General features: G+C 51.2%; 1 protein-coding gene and 1 non-coding gene across 2 annotated transcripts; both read right to left on the reverse strand.

The window, feature by feature from the left end:
* Window positions 1-2,611: 2,611 nt before the first annotated feature.
* Window positions 2,612-2,715, reverse strand: TRNAL-CAA (transfer RNA leucine (anticodon CAA)). Its single transcript has 2 exons — window positions 2,678-2,715; window positions 2,612-2,657 (listed from the first exon to the last, which is right to left on the reverse strand). It is a non-coding gene; the product is annotated as a tRNA-Leu (tRNA).
* Window positions 2,716-10,961: 8,246 nt separating this feature from the next.
* On the reverse strand, window positions 10,962-26,975 carry TRIM27 (tripartite motif containing 27). Its single transcript, XM_087817249.1, has 8 exons — window positions 26,556-26,975; window positions 25,447-25,542; window positions 22,011-22,241; window positions 18,799-18,821; window positions 16,093-16,208; window positions 15,934-15,966; window positions 13,936-13,962; window positions 10,962-12,210 (listed from the first exon to the last, which is right to left on the reverse strand). The coding sequence occupies exons 1-8, from the start codon at window positions 26,973-26,975 to the stop codon at window positions 11,615-11,617; spliced, it is 1,542 nt and encodes a 513-aa protein (XP_087673375.1). The 3' UTR covers window positions 10,962-11,614.
* Window positions 26,976-27,179: the final 204 nt, after the last annotated feature.

The following is a 27,179-nucleotide window of genomic DNA, read 5'->3' on the forward strand; positions in this document are numbered from 1 at the left end:
GCAGTCGCTGATCCTACGTCTCCGGGAAGGTGGTGGTCCCGAGGCGGAGCCGGGCGTTTAACCCGCGTATAAACCACCTAAGGGCGGAGGCTTATTTTATTTCGTTACTTTTAAATTTTAGTTTAACTTTTTATCCTGTCCTATCCTTCTTCTATGTAGTTTTTCTGCCACAGCCGCAGGGCTGCGTCCCCCGCCAGGGCAGAAGCACTGGGTAAATGCGTGTTGGGGGAACGGCAGTCAGGAGTCCCCAAGCGTTCCCAGGGGGGCGAAGTGGGCCAGTGGAGGCGGCCAGGCCCGTCCCGCGGCGCTGCGGGCTGACCCCGCGGGACAGGCGGGCTCCCGCGGGACAGACGGGCTCCCGCGGGACAGACGGGCTCCCGCGGGACAGACGGGCTCCCGCGGCGCTGCGGGCTGACCCCGCGGGACAGGCGGGCTCCCGCGGGACAGACGGGCTCCCGCGGGACAGGCGGGCTCCCGCGGCGCTGCGGGCTGACCCCGCGGGACAGGCGGGCTCCCGCGGGACAGGCGGGCTCCCGCGGGACAGACGGGCTCCCGCGGGCGTCTCCAGCGGGAGCGCTCGGGCCCCGCGCTCGGGGCCACGTTCCTGCGGGAGCGAAGGGTCCCAGCGGCGGCCCCGGACGCGGAGCGCACAGAGCGGGGCGCGACGCCGCAAAACACTCGCGGTCACACGGGGACGGGGCGTCCTTTCCGAACTTCATTCCGTTCCGACCAAGGCGACAGGGCTTCAGGCGCCGGCAGCGCGACCGCGCCCAGTTCCCGGGACACGTCTGAGAACTCGGGTCGCGCCTTTTCCGAGCCGGGACGTGGAGGCCGCGGGGGCTACGGGGCGGCGCTGCGGGGAGGAGGGGGCGCGGCAGGCGGGGCGCTGGGGACGGTGAGGGGTCGGTGAGGGGGACGGTGAGGGGGACGGTGAGGGGACGGTGAGGGGACGGTGAGGGGGACGGTGAGGGGACGGTGAGGGGACGGTGAGGGGGACGCTCTGGGGGACGGTGAGGGGGACGCTCTGGGGGACGGTGAGGGGACGGTGAGGGGGACGGTGAGGGGACGGTGAGGGGACGCTCTGGGGGACGGTGAGGGGACGGTGAGGGGACGCTCGGGGGGACGGTGAGGGGACGGTGAGGGGACGGTGAGGGGGACGGTGAGGGGACCGTGAGGGGACGGTGAGGGGACGGTGAGGGGACGGTGAGGGGACGCTCGGGGGACGGTGAGGGGACGGTGAGGGGACGGTGAGGGGGACGGTGAGGGGGACGGTGAGGGGACGGTGAGGGGGACGGTGAGGGGACGGTGAGGGGGACGGTGAGGGGGACGGTGAGGGGGACGGTGAGGGGGACGGTGAGGGGACGGTGAGGGGACGCTCGGGGGGACGGTGAGGGGACGGTGAGGGGGACGGTGAGGGGGACGGTGAGGGGGACGGTGAGGGGTCGGTGAGGGGGACGGTGAGGGGGACGGTGAGGGGACGGTGAGGGGACGGTGAGGGGACGGTGAGGGGGACGGTGAGGGGACGGTGAGGGGACGGTGAGGGGGACGCTCTGGGGGACGGTGAGGGGGACGCTCTGGGGGACGGTGAGGGGACGGTGAGGGGGACGGTGAGGGGACGGTGAGGGGACGCTCTGGGGGACGGTGAGGGGACGGTGAGGGGACGCTCGGGGGGACGGTGAGGGGACGGTGAGGGGGACGGTGAGGGGACCGTGAGGGGACGGTGAGGGGACGGTGAGGGGACGGTGAGGGGACGCTCGGGGGACGGTGAGGGGACGGTGAGGGGACGGTGAGGGGGACGGTGAGGGGGACGGTGAGGGGACGGTGAGGGGGACGGTGAGGGGACGGTGAGGGGGACGGTGAGGGGGACGGTGAGGGGGACGGTGAGGGGACGGTGAGGGGACGCTCGGGGGGACGGTGAGGGGACGGTGAGGGGACGCTCGGGGGGACGGTGAGGGGGACGGTGAGGGGACGGTGAGGGGGACGATGAGGGGGACGGTGAGGGGACGGTGAGGGGACGCTCGGGGGGACGGTGAGGGGACGGTGAGGGGACGCTCGGGGGGACGGTGAGGGGACGGTGAGGGGGACGGTGAGGGGGACGGTGAGGGGGACGGTGAGGGGGACGCTCGGGGGGACGGTGAGGGGGACGGTGAGGGGGACGGTGAGGGGGACGCTCGGAGGGACGGTGAGGGGACGGTGAGGGGACGGTGAGGGGACGCTCAGGGGGACGGTGAGGGGACGCTCGGGGGACGCTCGGGGGACCGTCAGGGGGCCTGGGACGAGGCCACAGGCCCGGCGCCGCAGCAGCCACAGCACGAGCCGGGCCGCGCGCGACCCCCGTTCGCCCCCGCGCCCCAGTCTCGCTGTTGCCAGGTCATCTCGCGATGCCTTGGAGAAGTCACTCTCCAGTAATCTCGGTTCCTACAGAGAGTCTTTGCCGCAAGTCTCGCGGGTTCCAAATCATACCGCGATGTTTCCGCTTTTAATCGTTTCGGTGTTAACAGTTCCTGTGAGAAAATTTTAAAAGCAATTTTTAAACACTGTGGGTTGGTAAGTTGTTCATGAATTATGCTCAGGTGTTATTAGAAAATGAGAGACTTGAAAAAATCGGACGTGTCAGAAGTGGGATTCGAACCCACGCCTCCATACGGAGACCAGAACCCCCAGCGGGGAAGCAGCGCTTGAGTCTGGCGCCTTAGACCACTCGGCCATCCTGACACCCGGTGAAGAGGGCGCACATTTTTTACTAAAATAAATACCGGAAATCAGCGCCTCTGTGACGTGTGCTTCAGGATGGAGACAGGAAAGAAGAAACGCCACCCGCGAGTTGAAAAGAGTTTGTGGGAGTAGAAAAAATGTGAATGCACAAAACTGGACACAGGTCTCTTCAGGGGCCTTGCGACAGTCACCCCCGTGTCCACCGGTGGCAAAGCCGTCCTCCGCCCAGGCAGCCCGCGTCGGGCAGGGGGGGCCACCTCGGTGACGCCCGAGCAGGCCACCTCGCCCGGAGGTTTTATTTTGAAGAGTGAGCAGCAACACACGTTAAAACAAATGTCGCCGCGTCTACGGCATGGCCCCGTCTTTCTCTGTGGAGGTCCCTTTAGCGCCCAGAGCTGCCTTGCGGCTCGTTGAGAAGCTCCTTTGGGGCTCGGGAAGGGCCCGCGGGGCGCGGCGCCCAGCAGAGCCGCCTGAGGGTGCCCGCGCCGCCCCGGACCCTCCAGGTCACGCCGGTCGCGCAGGAGCAGGGCGACCTCGCCGGGGAGGGCGGGCGAGACGCGGGGACGCGGGGCGCCTCCAGCCGCTCCTCAGCTTTCGCGAAGTAACCCGGGCTCGGGGTGGGCGGGCCGAGGGCGGCGGCGCCGCCGAGCCCGGAGCTGAGCCCCGAGGCGAGCCGGAGCCCGGCCCCGCTCCCCCGAGCCCGCCCCCGCCCCCCCAGCCCGCCCCCCGAGCCCGAGTCCCGCCCCCCGCGGGCCCGAGCCCCCAGGCCCCGCCCACCCCAGCCCGAGCCCCGCCCAGCCCGGCCCCGAGCCCGAGCCCAGCCCCCGGCGGGCTCCCTGCGCGCCCCTGATGCCCGGCTCCACCTGCTGTGTTTTGGGTCGTCACGTTCAGAAAGTAGAAACGCAGGTTCGGGAATTGTAAGCAGGTTTTGTCCCGATGGGTTATTTCCTGTGCTTATGAACACACACGTTTTCCTCTCTTTCAGCAGGGTAAAGGTTAGGTCCCTTTTCCGCATGGAAAAGAAATTATTTCCTATATTGAAGTTACTCCGACATGACAAGAGTAACCTCTTCACATTTTATAACTATTGGGATTTTTTTCCTAATTGCGTACTGCAGATCTCCCGTATTGAAAGGTACTGAACACTGGATGATTTCTCACTTTTCGTCTTCATGAGCAGTACTCTAAAGAGCATCCTTGTTTGGATAAATATTTTCAAATGCCGATAATTACTTCCTCAAATTTCTAGAAGTGGAACCACTACATCAAAGTTTAGCCAGTTTTCAAAGGTTTTGACAAATATTGTCCAACTACTTACCAAAAAATCTGAAGCAATTTAGATACCCCAAACTTGATCGATATAGAATTAAACAACAGCGAAACAGGAAAATGGGTGGAAAGCGGTAAGGCGTCGCTGCGAGGCTTTACTGGTGAGGGTGGCATTCCTGTCTGAAGGGTTTTTGTCACCAGATTTGTACTGAGTTGTTCATCTTTCCTTATTGATTTGTTAAACTCGTTATATGAAAGCTAAACCCTTGTGATAGTTTGCTTACCAAGAACCCAGGCAGAAATTCCTTTTACTAATAAGAATCCCAGTAAGTCCCTTAACCAGTCAGTCAATTTCCATCTCATAGAAACTATGAGCTATAAAATTAACAAGGTTCCCATGCCCATCTTTAAAAACCAAACTGGCCTTGTAATGTTATTACGAGATACATTTACTTTTATTACTGGTCATTTTTTGTCTCATCCTTAATTCTCTTTGATCCTTTATGCATGTTAAACTCATTACTTTATTTTGCTTTATGTTTTAAATGGCTTGAAGTCCTTTCTGGAATAAGGTGAGATAAAATTAAACATGCAAATATTTTTACTATTTACTAACAATACTTACTGTGCAATAGGACTTGCCAGAGGTCATCCTTTTCATGAACATCTCCAAGAGAAATTTTGAAAAGTCCCCCAAATTCTGTTTAATAACTGGAGTAGGGGTGAAAATTGAGATGAGGCTATATTCAAATTGGGATTTACCACGTATTGAAGTTGTTGAAGAAGTTGAGGAAGGTACTGAATATTTTCTCCATTTTTGTGTGTGCATCAGGGTTTCCAGAGTTCAATATGAGGTGGTGTGGGGGAATCACCCATAATCTCATCAAAAGCATGTTACCATTTTGATATATTTCTTTAGATCTTTTTTAAATATGTGGGTTGAAAAATATGAAATCTCACTACACTAAAAGACATTTTCTTTTTCTATAACATTGTTTTGTGTATCACAAACTCTAAAACAGGTTTGGCAATTCTGTCCCTTACTATTATCCAGACACATTCTGTATGTGTTCTGAGTGAGGAATCTGGGTGAGGTGAGTTAGCTCAGGTTACCCTCAAATGCCCTGGTTACATTTCAAACTTCCAATGCAAAATTATGCCAACAAACCAGATGAGAAATTTATAATTAAGCTAAAAATAAAAGGCCTTTCTTTCTTTTTCTTTTTAATATATTTTTTATTTCAGAGAGAGGGAGAGAAAGATCAATGATGATAGTCATTGATTGGCTGCCTCCTGCATACCCCCTGCTGGGGATCAAGCCCAAAACCCGGGCCTGCGCCCTGACCAGGAATCGAAGCTTGATCTCAGGGATCATAGGTCAATGCTCAACTGCTAAGCCACATCAGCCAGGCAAAATAAAAGGCCTTTCAAAGTGAGCGGCAACAAGCATTTCTTTGATATCAAACATAGCTCTTCGGGAAGCACTGATTCAGGCAGAAGCCCAAATAATGTTCCCATTAGGAGACAAAGGCAATGGGTATTTATGAGAAAGGGAATGAGAACAATTACATCAATAGGAAGAAGGCATTTCTATTGTGCAGAAAAGCTAACTAGTACTGTTTACTCTAAACAATGTTTCTAATTTCCAGTCCAGTAGTCATACTTTCTTGTTACAAGAAGTTCTTTGGGGCACAGTGTTGCTCTAGAATCAGTCCAAAGGTAATTTTGCTGTTTAATATTTCAAAGATTTGAGGCATGGGAGCCACAAGGCAGTTCCTCTGGTGTGACAGGTGCAGCTCCAAACAGAAAGAGGAAATGTAAATGCAGCTTTACTGGTGAGTTCAAGTACAGCAGACCCTCAAATATCATTTCATTGCATTGATGAGATGCCATAGGAACTTAACTCTTGTTTATATCTTGAGCTTATGGTAAAATTGGTTTCATTATACGACGTTTCGCCAAAAGTTGGCCATGTCAAGTGAAGATTTACTGTAATGTTTGCAGTTTGGGCCTTCTTATTTTTCAGAGGCTTCACAAGGAGTAATTTCTGGGTTAAGGGAGGGGCAGGGGGGTAGTGATTTAAATACATAAACAAGTAAATTTACTACAGGACCAATACTGGCCTCTCAGCCTCAAGAAAAAGGGCACCAATTAAATGCAGACCTGAGAGTTCAGCTTCCTTCAGACTCTGACCCTCGCTGTCCCCAGCAGACGTCCCACTTACCCACCTTTACCTTTGCTGTTCTCCATTCTTCATGTTATTTTTTTGTTCTCTTAATCCACTTCAACTTTTTCACAAACAGAAGCCATGTTCCCTCCCCCTATTCTCAGGAGTCAAGTTCAGCTGGGGGCACCCAACACTGGTTCACTGTATATTTGAGTCAAAGAATCACCCACCGTCTTTCACTGGCGAGGCAGCCCCCTCCCACCGCCTCTGGCACACTAACAACCGTGTGAGTTTTGTTTCTTACTTTGCTGGGAGGCGTGTGCTTTCCGTCTGCACTCAGGCTGGGATGCAGATAACTGAAGGTGTCAGCAAACGGCTCTCACTTACCACATGGCAGCTCCCTGCTCTTAACCTTTGCCGCGTGTATTCTCTCACCGCAGCTGTCATCATGGAGGGCGGTGTGCTCAGTTCCCTGTCGCTCCCTGAGCCTGCTCCTTGGGGCCTTGTTGCTCTGGGAAGATGCCTTCTTGGCCTGCTCAGCCACTACCAGAGAAAAACAAGAGCCGCTGAAGACGTACAATTTTCCTGGGGCAGAAAAAGAACTGAAGAGGAGGGAAGAGGGTATAGGGAGAATACATAGTGATGGGAAAAAAAAAAAATTAAATTAAATTAAAATTAAATTAAATTAAATTAAATTAAATAAATAAAATAAAATAAAATAATAAAGTAAAATAAAATAAAAAATAAAATAAAAAATAATAAAATAAATAAAATAATAAAATTAAATAAATTAAATAAAATAATAAAATAAAATAATAAAATAAAATAATAAAATAAAATAAATAAAATAAAGGAGTCTTTGAAGCCCTAATGCATAATTAACCTGAGGAAAGAACCAAAGAGGAGTCAAAAACTAAAAATAAAAATGCTACTGGGTGTTAGTCTACCTTAAGGAGGCCAAACCCGGATTCAATGAATTCTGCAGATGAGTCAACTTTAGAATCATTTACATGTTCCTTTAGATCAGGGGTGGGGAAACTTTTTTCTGCCAAGGGCAATTTGGATATTTATAACATCATTTGTGGGCCATACAAAATTATTGCTATGAAAAAAAGGTCCTAGATTTATTGAATTTTGAGTCCCGTCTGTGATTCCCTTGGCAGGGCCAGACCAAATGATTTTGCTGGCCTTAAACAGCCCGCAGGCCAGACGTTCCTGCCCAACTTAGATTCATCCGAAGTGGCAAGGTTTCAAACAGTTAAAAATTTAAATATTTAAGAATCTATCACAACAAGCAGAAGATAACCCCTACATAATAACCCATGCTCCCCTCACCTTCCTCCCACATACCCCAATGGTAACCACAATCCTTTTGTCTCTGTTATAAAAAGGGTATCCTAAGATACACACTCTTGGGACTCCTCTCACTCAGCATTCTTAGTAAAAATCACTCTGGTAATCAACATCCGGAAATCAATGGCATTCTTATACACCAACAATGAACTTTCAGAGAGAGAAACTAAAAAAGCAATACCATTTACCATTGCAACTAAAAACATAAGATGCCTAGGAATAAACTTAACCAAGAATGTAAAAGACCTGTACTCAGAACACTACGTGACACTGAAAAAAGAAATAGAGGGAGATTTAAACAAGTGGAAGAAGATACCATGCTCATGGGTTGGGAGAACTAATATCATTAAAATGTCCATACTACCCAAAGCAATTTATAAATTCAATGCAATTCCTATGAAAATGCCAACAGCATATTTCACAGACCTAGAACAAACATTTCGAAAATTTATATGGAACCGAAAAAGACCCCAAATAGCTGCAGCCATCTTGAGAAAAAACAACAGAGTGGGAGGGATCACATTACCAGACTTCAAACTATATTACAAAGCCACTGTAATCAAAACGGCCTGGTATTGGTACAACAACAGGCATATAGATCAATGGAACAGAACAGAGACCCCAGAAATAGCCCCACACCACTATGGTGAGTTAATATTTGACGAAGGAGGCAAGAGCATCCAATGGAGTAAGGACAGTCTCTTCAATAAGTGGTGCTGGGAAAATTGGACAGGTACATGCAAAAGAATGAAACTCGACCACCAACTTTCACCATACACAAAAATAAACTCAAAATGGATAAAAGACTTAAATGTAAGTCACGAAACCATAAAAATCCTGGAAGAAAACATAGGCAATAAAGTCACAGACATCCCACGTAGTGGACTTTTCACTGATGCATCTCCTAGGGCAAGAGAAACAAAGGAAAAAATAAACATATGGGACTACATCAAACTAAAAAGCTTCTGCACAGCAAAAGAAAACAGCCTCAAAGTACAAAGGAACCCCACGGTCTGGGAAACATATTTGCCAAGGATGAATCTGATGAGGGGCTAATTTCCAAAGTGTACAAAGAACTCATATTACTCAGCAAGAGAAAGACAAACAACCCAATTAAGAAATGGGCAAAGGACCTGAATAGACACTTCTCCAAAGAGGACATACGGATGGCCAAGAGACACATGAGAAAATGCTCGACGTCACTAATCATCAGAGATGCAAATTAAAACCACAATGAGGTGTCACCTCACACCTGTCAGAATGGCTCCATCAACAAATCAACAAACAACATGTGCTGGCGAGGGTGTGGGGAAAGGGGAGCCTAGTGCACTGCTGGTGGGAATGCAGACTGGTGCAGCCACTATGGAAAACAGTGTGGAGGATCCTCAAAAAATTAGAAATGGAGCTGCCGTTTGACCCAGCGATTCCACTCCTAGGAATGTATCCTAAGAATCCTGAAACACTGATCAGAGAGAATATATGCACCCCGATGTTCATAGCAGCACAGTTTACAATAGCTAAGACCTGGAAACAGCCCAAGTGCCCATCAGTAGATGAGTGGATAAAAAGCTGTGGGACATTCACACCGTGGATACTACGCAGCTGTAAAGAAGAAGAATCTCGTGCCCTTTGGGACAGTATGGAGGGACCTGGAGAATATTATGCTGAGTGAAAGAAGCCAGGCAGAGAAAGACAAACATCACATGGTCTCACTTATACGTGGAATCTGAAGAACTTAATAAACTGATGAACAGAATAGATTCAAAGACATGGAAGCATAGATGAGACTGATGAATGTCAGAGGGAGGGAGGAGGGCGGGTGGGGGGAGGGGAGAGAGTAACCAAAGAATTTATATGCAGATATGCACAACCCAAGGACACGGACAGTGGTGGGGAGAGGGACTGGGGAGGGGGAAGGAACGGGGTGGAACGGGTCATTGGGGAGAAAAAGGGACATCTGTATTATTTTAAACAATAATAAAATTAAAAAAAAAAACACCAGTCTGGTAGCTCATCCTCACCCAAATTGAAAGCAGCTTTGCCGAATTCAAGGCTGCTGCTGCTCCCAAAGGTGCTCTTCCTGAAGCCCTGGGGGAGCAGACCCGGAGGCCCTCTCCTCAGCCTGGAGACAGCCGGCTCCACAGCCCCCCGAGACGGAGTCCACTCCAGGGCACGTCGCCAGCGAGGTGCCCTCTGTGGGCCCACGGGATGCAGTTTTCTTTAGTCTTCCTCACCCCATCTTCCAGGTGCAGACCCAGATGTCTAGGGCAGTCAGGTCCTGTCCAAGGCAGGCATCCCAAGCAGTGGCACGCCAAGGCCTCCAGCCCCCGCGCGGCCTGCCTGTGCAGAAAAGCACCTTATACAGGTGTATATGGTGGCGCAAGACCCGAAGGGATCACCCATGGGCTCCCTCTGTCTGAATCCCGGCTCTGCTGCTTCCTGGCTGTGCGCCTGGCGTCAGTCACTTTCCCTCTCTGTGCTTGTTTTGTCATCTAAAGTAAGGGCAACCGTACCCACTTTGTGGGGTTGTTACAGACATTAGATGAGCTATTATGCATGCACCTCCCGTATGTGCAAATGAAATGCATGCACGTGCTATGTCCATGGCATCACATGTATTTATATTTAAGAGCATTTAGCAAAGCTAACCTAAGCCCCTCTCTGTTGCACCTGATTATATTATTTCCCTCAAAATCTGGCAGATAAATGAATGGGGACATATCACCAACTCATGATCTTCAGCCGTGGACCCCGTGGCTGGCTCAGGACTTGGTGTGGACCACAGAAACTCACCTTCTGAGGCCACGTCCAAAGACAGAAAAGACCCAAATCCCAGGACTGGAGATGTTCTCTTAGCCTGACAAGCCCATGCCCCTAAAGGCTCAGCCTGCTGGTTCGGGGTTGGAAAGCAAGTTCTGGGCCATTGGATACATGACAACAGTGCCATTATCACAAGGACTTGAGAAGACAGGTTCCTGTTAAGTGACGGTGCAAACCAACGCAGAGCCCGCAGCAGGCGCTAAGGGAGCAGCTTATCACCCAGTCGGAGCAAAATACTGGCCAGAGCAGATCAACACCATTAACGACGTCCCCCTTTCCTCCAACACCTACGCACCCCATCTTACCAAGACCCAGGAAACAGTGTAATCAACTCCATACTCTATTTCAAACCAGGGGCATGTACCCAAAGAGAAGTGGAACCACGGGCCATCTCTGGGCCCTGCTCAGAGTGATATGCCTGAGCCCTGACGCAAAGGCCATGGGGACAGGATTGCCCTTCAATGGGACACACCCTGGAAAGGTCGATCCCCAAGCCCCAAAGGACACAGAGGCAGCAGGACAGTGACTCCCTGGAATACTGCCCTAGAACCCTTCCCGGGATGCTGCACGACTGACCATCAGTCCACAGACGTGCCTGGGGGGGATGCAGGAACGATGGATGGTGTTGTGCAGAAAAGGACCCTCGATGACATGCATCCAACACTTGCTCGCTGGAATGAATTGAGCAGGCAAAGCCCTCAGAAAACACAGGAGCAAAGAGCACACCAATTAGACACCACCTCATAACAGAGGGGCTGCTTCTCACCACCGCTGTAAAGTAACTGAAACTAATCAAAACACACACAGCCCCGTTCAATGGAGTTAATACACGTACGGCAGGCTGGGAATCAGGGAGAGGAACTACTCCCAGAAGGAAAACTGGAAACGGGACCCACGCTTCAGGGCCTCCCAGCTCCTCCAGTTCTCAGAGGTCTCGTGCAGAATCACAGCAAATGCCCACGTCCACTCTATGGGGCCGGACCAGGGAAGCCAGGCTGAGCCAAGACGCAAGCATCTTGAAGGGCTTTCCAAAGTCAGAGATGACCATGCTGGTTCCCCCTCCAGCAACGTACGAAGCAAAACATGCGACACAGCACAGGCGGACATGTGTTTTTTATTTTGGAACAGTCTCGACGCTTCTCATTACATCTCATCATTTTCATGGGGAGAGGAAGCCAGAGAACGTGGGCATCCTGCCTCCCCCTCAGGGGCATGGTAAGTGGCAAGGCAACAAGACCCCTTCTGCCCGGGGTGGCATCCTGGCCAACAGCCCTTCTGGCCGTGTTCAGCTCAAGGGGAGGCCTCCATGGAATGGCCGTGATTCCCAACATGGCCAGAAAACCCATCGATGCCACTCATGGGGCAGATGATCAGAGGAGCTGCGCTCTTCCCTCCTGAGTAACTCAGGCTGAAGTAGGGCCGGACGGGCCCACAGAAGGTGGCGTGAGAGAACGTAAAGGTGTGACACCTCTCTGTCACGTTGTAGAAGGAGACCTCACCAGCATCGTAGTCCAAGAAAATCCCCACCCGCTGGAGGGGGGTCCGCAGGGGAAGGGCAGTCATCGGGGAGGTCAGAGCCCAGTACTCCTTCCCATACCACAAGGACACCGCCCAGAATCCATTCTGGGGGGCGGAGGTCACCCCACCTTTTCTGCACACTGAGTCTTCACAGACACCTATGGTCCACTTGGCTTTATCTCCCACCTCAACCTCCCAGTAATGCCTCCCGGCGATGAAGCACGGAGAGCCCAAGACACAGGGAAACAGGTTGAAGCGCTCAGGGTTGTCGGGCAGGTCCTGCTGGAGGTAACTGTACCGCACTTGCCGCAGGTTGTCAGAGAGGATCAGGCTGGGGTAGGCCGTGTCCGGGTCCAGCGTCACATCCACTGCAGAGACACAGGGGGAGGGAGGGCGAGCTGAGGGCGGGAGGGCCACTCTGCAACACCCAGCGTCTCTCCTGCCTGCCTGACAAGAGAGTAAGAGCTACCATTGCAGGCTGCACTCATGTTGTGATGAAGTACATCTTGAATTTAACATTCAAAAAATGACTGTTTGCATTAGTTGGTTACCTTTTTAAGCTAGGATATATTGAAAATATTGAAAATTTTACCTCAATTCCCTTTCACATCGTAAGCCACAATACCCATTATAAACTGAATTTCCCATGTACATTCAGAGTTTTAGAACCGTGGATCAAAGGAACTGGGAAGCTGTAACAACTGGCCCATCTTCCAGTTCACTTTCATATCCTCCATCCCATGGGATCTGGACTCAGCATGTCTAAACCCCACTCTCCTAACGTCCGGTACAGGACCCACACCTTCCTCAAAAAGTTATTTTTAACCAGCCCAAGCTATTTACACGTTCCCTCTCTTAAATTTAAAATGGTGCGTCACCCAGCCAGCATGGCTCAGCAGTTGAGCGTCGACCTAGGATCCAGGAGATGGAGGTTCGAGTCCCGGTCAGGGCACAGGCCCGGGATCCGGGCTGGCTCCCAGCAGGGGGCGTGCAGGAGGCAGGTCAGTGATGACTCTCTCATCACTGATGTTTCTATGTCTCTCTCCTTCCTACTCTCTGAAATTGATAAAAACATAAAATAGTGCGTCACCATGCACTGCACTCTGGCATTTAGTGTTAGGGCACCTTCCAGTCACGTGGCTCTCCCTGCTTTATAAGCACGGGTACATCTTCTCTCACTTGCTCTTCCTACTTTGTTCAGGAGGAAGATTCCCAAACGTTATCCCTCCAAACCAAAGCTCAGGTGCGCTACATGAATCGCACAAAAGGTTCACGACAGGCAGCTTGGCAGAGGTGACCAAGGCCCCAGATGGTCAGTTCTTGCTTCAGCCATCCGCCCACAACAGTCACCTACTTCTTCCTCACGCCATGGCTACACTTCATACCTCCAACCAGGCACTCGGCTCCAAGGATAGGTCGGTGTCTTATGCTCCTTTGTTCCTCCTGCAGTCCCCCGCACAAAGTTAGACAGTGCAGGACATAAACGAGATATTCACTTAACACTTGTTGAAAGAATTAAACATGGACCACAGCAGCCAGTGAATGCCGATGAAAGAAGACCTGTTGTACGTGGAGTCCCTCCCCTCAGAGAGGATTCCCCGCCACAGAAGGTGGCCACGTGACTATGGAAAGTGCACCTCAGATTTGAGCACCTCTGAGAACACAGATTCACCCCGTCTCCCTGAACATTAGGGAAGGGGATGGTCTAGGGGAGGGGGAGTTTCAACTCCTACCCCCAGGCACGGAGATGGGACACAGGATTCCTAGGCTCTCCCTAGCACTCTGAACTCAAATCACCCTTTGGAAGGACGACTGCTTTTCACAAACCACACACCGCCCTGTGACTGCGGCAGAGCAGTGCGCGGTGCGCTGGTGGTGCTCCACACTTTGGGAACCGCAGTTTCACTCTGTAATTCTTCATAGCACCTGAGCCTGACTTCTCCCATTTTAAAGGTGCAATGATTTTTTAAATGGTAATCATTTGTACATGTGTAACCTAAAGGATCCCAAATCAAGCAATTTCTAAAATTCAATAGTAGTTACGTTTATAAGGACTTGTACTCCTTCCCCTGTATGGTTTTTCTATCACCCACCTGAGTATAATTGAGCTTCTCTTAATTCTGAAAGAACAAAAGAGAAAAGTTATGAAGTCAGATAAGTATTTCCAGGGCACACCCACCTGAGAGCACTTCGGTTAGTCATGATAAAGCAGTGGTCTCCACAGAGGCCTTGTTCAGTCACACACCGATTTTTCATACAGTATATGATTCCGTCACCCAGCTTTAAGGAAGGGGGACTGGGAACTTCGGGTGAAAGGATAACCACATGCCCAGCACTGGTACCTATGGGGTCAAACTGAGCCAAGACCAAGGATCCTGCCCTCCAGCGTGCCAGCTGGGTCTGCAAGGAGAAGCGCGGCTCTAGAACCACGTCACACACGGCTCGGCCTTCCTGGGCCACAGCTGTTCCAGGGGCCGGGCCACCTGACTGACACCTACTACCCACTGGGACAATGACATTCACTTAAAAGGCACTGCAGAGCTGACCAGTGTTCACACAGACTATGTTCACAGCAAGCCTTTTAAGCGGCAGGAGTAAACACGAGCCAGATCAAGGAGGCCATGTCCGCACTAGAGGCTTCTGGCGTTATCCAGTGTACTAAGTGAAACTTCTCCGTTTGTTTTGCTATGGACATGTGAGTGTCCCCTAAATCCACCCTGGTATGTATATGACAAGATATGATGCAAATATTCAGCATACGTAACATAGAAAATTATCAGATGTTACGGGGAACTGTAATCTGCAATAAATAATAAACAAGTTTACCTATATATAAAGATTTCAGATTCAACCAGACTGCCTAGAAATCCTGACATTTAATGTACGGTGTCCCCCAAAAAATGTATACATACACTCTGCATAATTATAAAGGCAGTGTTTATTAAAATACATTTCATTTTCAAAACTGAGCTATGAGCTGTTAAGGTGCATACATTTTTGGAGGGATACCCCGTATACAGCCAGATCCTAACTGAATGCGGCAAATGAAGAGAAAACTTTATACTTGAAAGTTTTCCTTAAATATCCAAAACACTTTATTTAACAAACATAAGTATAGGGTTTATGATGAGTCAGGCTTCACTCTAAAAGATTCAAAATGGCACCTAATCTAATTTAATCTTCACAACCTTGTGAGGCGAGAACTATTATTTTCCTTATTTCGCAGATGAAGAAATTACAAACATACCTCGTTTTACCGTGCTTTGCAGATACTGTGGTTTTTCTACACACTGAAGGCAACACCCCCCAGAGGCAAAGAGGCTCAGATGATGGGGAGCATTTTTTAACAATAAAGTATTTTTAGATTAAGCAAGGTGTGCACATTGGTCTTTGTTTTGTTTTTTAGACATAATGCTATTAAACACCTAATAGACGGTATAGTGTGAACATAACTTTTATACGCTCTGGGACACCAGAACACTAGTGTGACTCGCTTTATTGCAAAACTCACTTACTGTGTTGGCCTGGACCCAAACCTGCAGTACCTCCGAGCTATGCCCACACGGTGCAGAACCCCCGAGGCAGCGCTGGGCCCGGGGCCCTGGCCCTCACTCCCGAACCCCACTCCTCACCACTTCCCCCAGGGTGCTGACTCCTACACTGGGCAGCAGCTATGCCCACAAGTAGTAGAAACTCTGTAAATTGCAACTATAAATACTAGGTCAGATGAAACACAACTAGGATAGTTTCTGTTCACTCCCTTTCCCAATTAAAGAATAAAAATAAAATTCTTTTATTTTTTTATAAAAATAAAGAATAAAAAATAAAAAGCCGGAATCCGGCTTGATTCTGGACTATTTGTCTCCTCCACCAGTGCAGACTGAGAACTGGGTGCAGGTAATCAAAAGACTTCAGAGTGAAACAAGAGAATATTAACTGAAAAAAATTAACAAAGCAAAAAGGAAGGTGTAAAATACCCAGGACGGCTGGCCAGTGGGTACCTATCACCCCTGCCCCATCTCCCCACACTCTTAATGCAGGGGTTCGATCTCCTAGGAAACTTCAAAGGCCCATTAGGTAGATAACTTTACCTTGGATTTTCTCCATATCTGACTGCATTTTTTCTAAGGGGAAAAAAGAAGACAATCAGTTTGCATCCCATTACCTGGCTGGAAGATGTTTCCTGTCAGGCAACACAGATATTCCGAGCACAAATCCATTCCCCTCACAGATCCCTCTTTTCACATTACCTGTGAACTGCTTCAGACTTTCAGTCATAAACAGACATTTTTGGGCAAAAATATGGATTTTCTCTTGCAGATCTGGAGGTGTGATCCAAGGTTCAGGGATCCTAATTCTTTCAGCCCTAAATAAATAAATAAAATTAAATTAAAAACACACACACACAAAAGGGGAGACATCTTCCTCATTTTTTTAATCCCCCAAAGCATACAGCTCATGGCTGTTCGAAAGGTTTACGGAACTAGACTGATGTTACGGCCAGCAAGCACTGGCAGAGTCCTAGATGTTCATGGTGGGCGATGACCCAGAATTCTCAGGTTCCCAAGTGCGGTGAGAATGACACTCCGACAGATGGGTACTCTCTGGACAACAGCCAACTACCACACCCTTCAAAGGGTCTATGGCCAAGCTGATTGCCAACTGCCTACCCACAGCTACCCCTGTGCCTCTGTTTCCCAGACTTTATTGGGTTTGTAGCTGCCCAGTCTGGATGTGACCTTGCGACAGAGTCTGGCCAGTAAGAGGTTAAGTATCATGTTAATTTAAGAACTCTGCTTAAAAAGAAATGTGATGTGACTTATTTCCTTCCTGCTGGCTGGCATTCTAGCAACTATCGTGGACCATAAGAATGAGGACCACACCTTAGGGTGGCGGAGGAGGGAATGGAAAGAACCTGAGAACCTGATGCACACTGGAGCCACCATACTGGTCCTGGGCACACTTCTTACACAGTGACACAATGTTTTATTGTTTAATCCTGAAGCCAATGAAATTTTCAGTTTCCTATCCCATACAGACAAACCCAAACCTTAATGGCACAAACACTAGGATCTCAGGTTAGGCCAGAACTAGACTGGCACCAAACAGTCAAAGTAACAAGAAAGGTAGCATTCGCTGGGGTCAGCTGGCTAGATAACTTTATCTACAAGTATCAACTCATCTCCCTCCAGGGCCCTCAAGAAACAAGTCTATTGCCCTGGCAGGTAGAGCATCATCTCGATACACCAAGGCTATGGGTTCGAGACCTACAAGAGGCAACCAATGAATGCATCAATAAGTAGAACAACAAATCAACGTTTCTGTCCCCCACCATTCCTTTCTTTTTCCAAAAATAAAAAATACATCAAGTCAGCTATATAAATTGTGAAATATAATTTCAAAATTGTATAAAAACACTAATTCTTCCTTGAAATAAAAAATGAAACATGTCAGCCCCGGCTAGTCTTGCTCAGTGGCTAGAGCATTGGTCTGAGGACTGATGGGTCCTGGGTTCAATTCCGGCCAAGGGCATCTAACTCGGTTGCAGGCTTGATCTTGTGGCCCTCAGGGCTGTGTGGGAGGCAACCAGTAGATGTGCCCTTCCACTCTCTCTGAAAAGCAATGGAAAAAAATATCCTTGCCCGGCCGGGCGTGGCTCAGAGGTTAAGTGTCAGCCTAGGATCCAGGCAATCAGGGTTCGATTCCCGGTCAGGGCACATGCCCAGTTGTGGGCTTGATCAATGACTCTCTCCTCACTGATGTTTCTGTCTCTCTCTCTCTCCCTCTTCTTTCCTCTCTCTGAAATCAATGAAGATATATTTTTAAAAAAAGAAAAAAATATCCTCGGGTGAGGATTTTTAAAAAAACGAGAAAAAAACATATCAAATAAAAAGAAAAAAAAGGAAGGAAGAAACAATTCTATCACGATTCCATTCACACACAGACCCGAGGTGGGCACGGCATCCGCGAGGCCCTCCCCCACCTCCTCTTATGTGCCCACATCATCCAGGAGAACTTCCCCTGGAGGGTTTCCTCTGCTCAGGATGTTGTTTTTTTTAAATATATCTTTATTGATTTCAGAGAGAGGAAGGGAGAGGGAGAGAGACAGAGAAACACCAATGATGAGAGTCATTGATCGGCTGCCTCCTGCACGCCCCCGACTGGGGATCGAGCCTACAACCCGGGCCCCGACTAGGAATCAGACCACGATCTCCTGGATCCTAGGTCAATGCTCAAACCCTGAGCCACGCCAGCCGGGCCACTCGGGATTTCAATCCGCGTCAAACTTCAGCTCCCTCAAAGTGAGTTCTGCCCTGTAGGCACTCCACCAAGCACTGTGCCCAGGCCCATCTGGCTCACCCTGGCCATCTGCCTGCAAACACAACTTGGCTTTGGCTTCTTGCCCACTCACTGCCAGGGCTCCCTGCCAGGTCCCGTTCCAACACCAGGGAGCACTTTCTCACTCACTTTCTGCCTGATGCTACTGTACAGAAACAACAGGAGCAAGAGCCAGAACCCTGGTGTCTCATCATTAATTATATAACTAAGCTGGTCACACCTTTTCAGGCCACACTTTCCCCACTACAGGGAGAGAGAAAGAACGAGTGAGAAGGGCTCTGGAGTGTCTCGGAAGCAATGACCACAAGCCACCCTTGCGCTCTGCCCGGATCCTTGCAAGCCCCACCCTCCCCGTGGAAATGCCCTCATAAACCACTAGCACCCTCCCGAGGGAGCCCCCACTCCGCCCCCACCCCACAACCTGTCGCCAACTGCTGAGTTTCAGCGAGAAGCTGCAGCCTGTCCAGCTCCTCGAGCCCTAGTTCCCGTTCGAGGACGGGCAGTGCAGTGACCACCTGGGAGAGGCCATCGCTGGCTCTGGGCTCCTTCCAGGGTTTGTAAGCATGAGGAAGGCAGCCTTCCGCTGCGCGACTTAGCGCCGGGAGAGGGAACCGTACCTGCTCAGTGTGTCCCCGATGTCCTGTAAGAGAAGGGAAAGGACGCCTGAGGAGCCATCCCGAACTTCAGTCTCCTCTCACAGGCTCCGCGGAAGCCCCCAGGGGCCGGCCCCCTGGAGAGCCCGGGAGGCAGGCCCGCCCCCAGCGAGAAGCTGGGCACACGCCCCGCGCAGCGCTGCTCAGCGCCTCGGGCATCAGACTGCCTCCTGAGCATCCCACCCGCACACCACGCCCCAGGCTGCTGCCTTCGACTTTCTGTTGTGAAGGATTTCGAATGCCCAGAGGAGCTGCCGGTCCGAGCGCTCCGGTCTACCCCACCAGATGTGGCAGGTGGTGATGAACGTGTTCACCCTAGGACGTTTCCAGCCACCGCTTCCATTACCCCCCTGCCCCTTTACACTTCTGTGTGCATTTCCTAAGCATATTTTTTTTGAAATTCATCTTTTTTGTTGAAAGTATTATAGATGCCCCATTTTCCCCCACTGACCCCTCTAAGTACATTCTTATGTTACTACAATATAGTTATCAAACTAAGGACACTGAGCGGTGATGTTTATCAGATCCAAAGTGCATATTCTAATTTAACCAACTGTCTTAATACTGTTCTTTACAGCGACTCCTCTCCCCTAAAGTAATCCAGGACCATCCACTGCACTTAGTTATGACGACGTGTCCTAATCTCCTACAGTTCCTTAGCACTGACTTACCTGCCGTGACAGACATGGGTTTATTTTACAGAATACCCTTCCGTCAGGGCTTGCAGGTATTCCCCTCATGGTTAAATTCAGAAGACACAGCCTCTGGCTAGTGTAAGTTGTGTCCTAAAGGTGCACAATATTTACTTTCCCCCTATTAGTAAATTTTCATCACTATACAGCTACTATTTTTCTTTGTGTAATTAATAAGTAACCTAAAAGTGATATTTTGAATTAACTTTCATTGTGGTGGTTGCCAGCTGGTCACTTTCTCTTCCTTCTATATCACTCAGTCGACATTCTACTGGAAGGGAGAATTTTCCCTTCTTATGTATTATGGGTGTGGACTGATAGATTCTTCCGTTACTGATGGAGTTATAACCCATCCCGATTCTGATTTACTTTGGTGCTCAAAAATCTGTCATTCTTTTTCCCACCCATTCTCCGCATCCCCATATTTTCTGGGTCACCCTTCCAGTATTTGCTTTGCAAAAATAAGCCAAAATGTGTATTTTCCAATGATTTCCTTTCTTAGACAAAGAGTCGCAAACTCTCCATTTTGCACTTTGGTTTTTTTTCACTTAAGACTCTACCCCGGCAGTCACTCTGTTCACAGGTGCCCGACGTGCTCTTCACGGCTGCATAGCATTCCTGTGTGCCAGTAACCGACTCAACCACCGCGGCAAACGTCCAGGGCGGGCATTCCCCACGGGCACGCAGTCATCCTGTGTGCCAGTAACCGACTCAACCACCGTGGCAAACGTCCAGGGCGGCACCCCGCGGGCACGCAGTCATCCTGTGTGCCAGTAACCGACTCAACCACCGTGGCAAACGTCCAGGGCGGGCATTCCCCACGGGCACGGCAGTCGGTGGCTGCCAGGTTTCCTTTTGGTGATCCAAGTGGTCGAGAACTAGACAGTTGTGATGGCTGCCCAACTCTGTGAGTTTACTAAATGCTATGGAGTTGTACACTTTGAAATGGCTGAAATAGCGAATTTATATTAAGTATGTCTTATCTCAAAAAAAACCCTGACGTCCAATCTTTCAAAGCCCTCACCCTGAGTCCCCTGTGCCTGTACCGGGCAGCCATGGTCTGAGAAGGCAGAGCAGGCGGGGCCGACTGCTCCCGGGTCAGCCCCAAGTTCACTGACCAAGGACTATGTCTCAGAAACTAACTGGCTTTACTGTGAAACAATAATTTCAGAACTTTCCACATTCTTCAAAGCTCGTATTTCCCTAGCTCCTGGGAAGCAGAGACGATCCCACTTTCCAGCCTCGACAGAGAATGAAGGCCAGCAGGTTTTCTGTAACCGCGCGGCCTCCCTGCACCTACCTCCCCTGGCCCTCCTTTCTTCCCACACTACAGAGGATCTTCCAAAACCAACTCCCACACACAAGCTTTAGTTCCCGCTCCCGCTGCCTTCTCAGGAACAACACCCCAGTGACGAGTCCACGCCCGTTACAGCTCCAGTGACTTTCCTCACCTCATTCCTTACAACCTACTCTCCCCTGCACACGCCTTTACAATGTGTGACGCGCTTCCTTAAGCTGCCTTCCCACGAAGCCCCACAGCCCCACCTCGTCTCCAAGTATTTCCTTACATCCCCTTCAGTCTCCCTTCTGGAAACAGCCATCTACTCTTGTAGTCTCCACTCACCACACTGTCCCCACCACTCTCCCTAACAGGCTCCTGCCCAAACTGTCCCTGTGGCAACTCCAAGCAGGTCACAGTGGCCACACCTGGAAACCGTGGATGCTAGCCTTCTACCATTTCGCCTACACCCTGCTGTCCACTCCCTTCTTCCTGAAACACCTCCTTCCCGATTATACTCTGCCTCTGTGGTCACCTGTTCCCCTTGCAAGCCCTTCCTTCTCTCCCTGGCAATGAAATACTGGTGTTCATAGAGGCTCAAAGGAGGCCCTCTTCTCCCATTTTTCTAAAGCAGGAGTTGGTAAACTTTTTTTAAAGGCTAGTCTGTCACAACTACTCAACTCTGCTGTTATAGTAGAAAAGTAACAATAGACACTACATCATAAATACACATGGGTATGTTCCAATATAATGTATGGATAATGAAATGTGAATTTTATATATTTTCACACACATGAAGTGACACTGTCCTGATTTTTTCCAACCACTTTAATATGTAAAAACTCCACTTACCTCACAGGACATACAAAAACAGGTGGTGGGTCATAGCTTTTAATGGCATTTGCCAACATCCATAACACTTGTTCGCTTCTTTATTGTATGATCTCAACATTAGAACATAAGTTTCAGGCAGCGTATCCACCACTTAGTCTCAGTGCCTAGAACATGCCCAGCACAGAGCAGACCATTCATGTGCTGGATGAACCATGAGACCGGCATCACTCCTGCCCCATGGTCTTGCTGGGAGAGGCCACTGCAGCTTCTCCCCTGCACTGCGACTGTGCAGGCGGGCATGCGTGCATGCCTGTCGTTTAGAAAAGGGAGACAGCCAGCAGGAAGCACCTGGGCAGGTGCTCCAGACTTACCTGCAGGAGCTCCCTGGTGGGCTGCTGCTGCTTCTCTTCCAGCTGGGCGATCAGGCTGCTGAGCTGAGAGATGTTGCAGGAGAACTGGGTGATGGCACCGTTGATGCTGTTATAGATGGCCAAGTCTAGCTCCTCAAGGCGGGCCAAAAGGCGGTACTCATGCTCCTTCAAGGCGTGATACAGCTGCTCAAACTCCCAAATGATCTTCTCCCTCTCCATCTGGGTCAGGCTCTGTGCACACAGGGAGGGGCCGTGAGGAGGGCAGGTTCACTTCCACAGCCCTTCCCATCTCTCCCCACTACCCACCCCAAGACCACATCATTGCATCTAGATGACTGAAACAAGTAGCTCACCCTGGCCGGGAAGCTCAGTTGGTTAGAGAGTTGTCCCAATACACCAAGGTTGCAGGTTCGATCCCTGGTCAGGGCACATATAAGACTCAACCAATGATGCATCATTAAGTGGAACAACAAATCCATGTCTCTGTCTCTCTCCCTTCCTCTCTCTAAAAATTAACAAATAAAATGGTTTAAAAATAAATAAAACGAGTATCTTGTTCACTCACTCGTGTTTTCCCATCTTTACTGACTGGATATATAATGTCCAAGAACTGAATTACAATTAAGATGCAGCAGCTGCCCTCAGGAACTCAGTCAGGTGAGTTGGGTTTGTTCTATACATGGGGTGATGGTTATGGTGGGAGAATTTGGTATCGTCTGCACAAAAGTAGTGTTCAGAGCATCTCGTAGGATGAACGGAGCTCACCATGTGGTCTAAGACCAGGAGAGCTTTCTGGGCAGAAGAAATGGTACAGGCAAAGGTGTGGGGGAGAAGGCAGTTGGCTCCATCTAGATGCAGCAACACAAGCGTTGAGGGCAGAGGCCAGAGAGAGACCAGCACATGCCCTCTGGGCAGGCTAGGAGGCAAGGGCTTTACTGCAACGGGGAGCCGTGGACGGCTGCTGGGGAAGTGGCATGGTCAGGTAAGTGCCCAGTGGAGGACGGTCTGCAACATTCAAACACAGCTTCTACAGCCATCCTCACACAGTAACCGACGCGCTTCCTTAGGCCCTCCACTGTGATCTGCGCCCTGCAGCTGACCTTCACGGTTCACTGGTGCAGGTTTATTCACCAAAGTTTCCATGCCCTTCCTTCTCTACCGACAGGGCCCTATTAATGCTCTGTTCTAAACAAAGGGTGGTGAGCAAACTCCCTTTGTTTATTCCCTTGGAGTCAAGTTACGTTGGGACATAGCCACACTCATCATTTACATCTTGTCATCTTGTCTGTAGCAGCTTCTGAGCTACAACAGCAGAGCTGAGTAGTTGTAACATGACATGGCTCGCAAAGCGAAAAATATTCACTACCTGGTCCTTTAGGGAAAGCTTGTTGACCCATTCAAATTCAACGCCTGAGAACCCTCCCCCTCTAACCCCCCTTCTTAAGCACTCACTGTGCAGCACAGCAGTGCACACACACCTTTGTTTGTAAGTCCGTTTTAGGCCCATACCTCTCCTCAGCTCCGTAGGTCCAAAATATAAACAATACAATATAATTTTAGAAATGGAAAATTAAAGCTGAAAGACCTTAAAGATCAACTAATTCAGTGCTTCTCAAAGGGGATGCTATTGGCACCCTGATGAGGGGCGGGGGGAATTCTGCCTGGCACGGGGCCACTTCTAGATTGCAGGATAGTTAGCATCCCCGCCCCGCCCTTCCCAGTCACCAGATTCCTCAAGTGACACACATACACCATGGGAGGAAAGGAGAGCGTAGTATTACTAGCTTTGCTGAAGAACAAGTCTAGCCTAATGTACCTATTTCCCATATGAGAAAACTGAGGCCCCAAGAGGCTGTATTGCTCTCTCCATCTAGCCAACTGGCTGTCAGAGTCAAGAAAGTGTTCAGTTACCCTATCAGGGAAGGGCTGTCTCCCCTCTTTGACTTCTCCCACAGAGGACAAGTTAATGTGGGTAGTAACTTGACTCCACGCCAGCTCACCAGAAGATTCTCCATCCATCAAACCTATTTTCAAGAAAGGGGAGCTGAGGTCTCAAAGGATTGTGTGGGCAGAACAAGTGGTGGCATCTAGGGCTTCATGGGAGTAAGTTCCCTGTCCAAAGATCTTTGCTACACCCTGGCCAGGACTGACAAAGATTTCTCACAAGATGGTGTTAGACACTACCTCTAACAGTTTGCTTCTCACATCCAAATACCTGTAATGGGTGGGAATTTTTAATATTTTATTTGTTGTTCAAAAAAAATGCTTAAAAGCCTAGATGGTTAACTTTTAAGTATATATTATATAAAAGTCTCTGTACTTTTTTTTTTTTTTTGGTTTTCAAAACAAAAACCCCAAGTATCCCTATCACAAAGTAGCACATCAGTCACTCGCTGAGGCCTTGGGAAACTAGGGTAAGGAAACAAAGGTTCAGAACTGAAGTCAAGAAAGTAAGCACTCCAACAAGAAACAACAGCAGGGCCTACACAAACCCACTGTTAGCATCTGTCTGCAGAGAGCACCAAAGGAGTCTGAATGCCCAACAACTTTACCAAGTCAACTTTGTCAAGAGGTCAACCCTGATCTACAGGAAGCTAGAAGGTTAAACTTTTTTAAAAATACATATTTTTTAATTGATTTTAGAGAAAGAAGAAGAGAGAGGGAGAGAAAAACATCAATGTGAGAGCACATCGATCAGCTACCTCCTGCACTCCTCTCACTGGGAATCGAGCCTGCGTATGTGCCCTGGCCAGGAACTGAACCAGCAACCTTTCAGTGCAAGGGACCATACTCAACCAACTGAGCCACACTGGCCAGGGCTATAAGGTTAAACTTTTGATAGGTCAGATCTCCAGGGGTTCCAACCACCACATGGCATTGTTCCACCTTCACCTAGAAGCCTGAGTGACTTGGCTGGACAAGGTTAAGGAAATAATATCAGCCTTACAAAATTGAAGGTAATCAGCAGAAGTGATATTGAGGCAGGATAGTAAGAAGCTAGGAAAATTCCTTGGCAAGGAGAATGGGGAAGCTGAGATAGCTGAAAAACTGTCTGAGCAATTTACAGCAGATACAGAGGGGCACCTCCCTAGGCCTCAGTTGTATTGCAGATCCAGGCCCAGAAAAACAGTAAAACCAGGTGGGTGACTTCAGGACCAGCTGCAATGACCAATGACCCCCTGCCCTGGCACTGACCCATCAGTAGAGACCACGGCCCTGAAAGAGCACACCTGGAAAACATGCATATTCTGCCAAAAAGGTCCCCTGAGACCTTCCCTATAATTCCCGCCTGCAAGAAAGAGATAAAAACCCTCAAGACAAAAGACCGGTTGTGGGCTCTCCCTCTGGGGAGCACACCCTCGCCTCCCCCTCCCCCACAGGCAACCAGGGGAGCAACGGGCAGCAGCCACTCTCAGTGAATCCCAAAGACCCTTACCAAGAGTTCAGCTCGCGCCTGCTCCCCCTGTGCCCGGCGCCTCTTCTTTAAGTCTTTCACTCTTTTTAGGTGGTCCAGCTGGTTCTGGATTTGCTCCTAAGAAAAGCAAAAATCGTTGGGCGGGTCAAGGTTAGGCAGACCTTGGCATCAGCATGGCTACTTGGCTCATCACAGACGCAGCCCACGTTTCTGACGCGGAGGTGGGGTTAGCGCCGCCCGGCCGGCACCGCCGCCAGGGGGCGCAGGGGCTGCGCGCCCCTCCACAGGGACTCAGCCACCCGCGCCTGGAAGGACGCTGCGGGCCCGAGGCAGCATTTTCAACGTGTTTCATCTCACCGCACACATAAACTAAATACTAAAATTCTGCAACACACCAAAAAAAGTACTATTTTTGCCGATCTGACAAAAATAAAGGTATAATTTTGATCCCTTTACATCAGTCGGCTATTGTTGCGTGGGCGGTTGTCACTTCTCGGTTAGAGGTCAGCGCCCTCGACGGGACGGTCAGGCCCCGCGTCTGAAGGGCTCCGGCGCGGCACGGGCGCAGGGCCTGGCCTGGCGGGGACGCGGGACGGGCCGCGGGCTGCGGTTACGCCGCCGTCCCACCGGGCCTGGGAACCGCACTGCTCCCCCGCGCTCCGCTGGCTGCGCGACCCGCAGGCCGTCCTCTCCGTCACTTAATCTTCGTAACAACCGCTACCTCCTAGGCGCCTGGTGGCCACGTAACTTAAGCCGCCGACGGTTCTGTGCTTCTCCTTGAGCTTCTAGAACAGAAGGGAGCAGGGAAGGGCCGGGAAGGGCTGCTGGCGCAGGCGGCGGGTACCGGCCGAGCACCGCGGGTTCTGGGACCCCCTGGGAGCCAGCGGCTTGCGAGCACCGCCGAGCTCGTGGGCAGGTGCGTGGTTTCCCGAGCACCTTCCCACCGCGGGCCCCGGCCGCCTTTCCGCGCAGCGTCCGTGGGCGGGAGGCCTGGGCACCGCGGCAAGGAGTGGGGCGGCCACGCGCGGCCTTTCACCGTCCGCAGGCTCTCCTCCCAGCCCGGGGCCCGGCTCCACGGAGGGCGGAGCACGTGCGGCGGCGGCCGCCGGCCCGCGCCCTGCGCGCCTCACCTGGAAGCCCTCCACCGCCTCCTCCAGCGGCAGCACGCTGTGGCCGCGGTGCTCGCGGGAGCGGTCGCACACCACGCAGATGGGCGTCCGGTCCTCCTCGCAGTACAGCTTCAGGGGCTCCCGGTGCTTCTCGCACACGCCCATCTCGCCCCCGGGCCCCGGCGGCCGCTCCGAGCGCAGCTGCCGCACCAGCCGGGTCACGGTGGCCAGGTGCCGGTTGGGCCGCACGTGGCGCTGCGGGAAGGTCTCGCGGCACTGCGGGCACGACACGTCGGCCTCCGCCGCGCCCCAGCAGCGGGCGAGGCACGCGCAGCAGACGCTGTGGCCGCAGTCGAGCATCATGGGCTCGGCGAAGTACTGCAGGCACACGGGGCAGGTGGTCTCCCGCTGCAGGCTCTCGGCCACGCTCCCGGAGGCCATGGCGCCGCGGGGCGCACGGGCACGGCCCCGCGCCGCCTGCGGTCGGCCGCGTGCGGGGCGCGGGGAGCGAGCGCGGCCCGCGGGTGGCCCGGCCGCCCCCGCGCAGAGCGGCGGGAAAGCTGCGCCCACCGAGCCGCGGCCGCGCCAAGGACCGCAGGCCACGTGGCCCGCGGGCCGCGCCGGCGAAAGCGGAAGGGGCGGGCC

Source organism: Miniopterus natalensis, chromosome 5 (assembly GCF_054644295.1).
Source record: "Miniopterus natalensis isolate mMinNat1 chromosome 5, mMinNat1.hap1, whole genome shotgun sequence".
NCBI classification, from domain to species: Eukaryota; Metazoa; Chordata; class Mammalia; order Chiroptera; family Miniopteridae; genus Miniopterus; species Miniopterus natalensis.

Excerpts from the sequence above, each read along its gene's own strand:
- TRIM27 (XM_087817249.1), bottom strand. The coding sequence starts at position 26,975 with ATGGCCTCCGGGAGCGTGGCCGAGAGCCTGCAGCGGGAGACCACCTGC. Across the intron at positions 25,543-26,555 it reads AGGCGGTGGAGGGCTTCCAG|GAGCAAATCCAGAACCAGCT; the intron begins GTGAGGCGCGCA and ends TGCTTTTCTTAG. Across the intron at positions 13,963-15,933 it reads AGATATGGAGAAAATCCAAG|AATTAAGAGAAGCTCAATTA; the intron begins GTAAAGTTATCT and ends TTGTTCTTTCAG.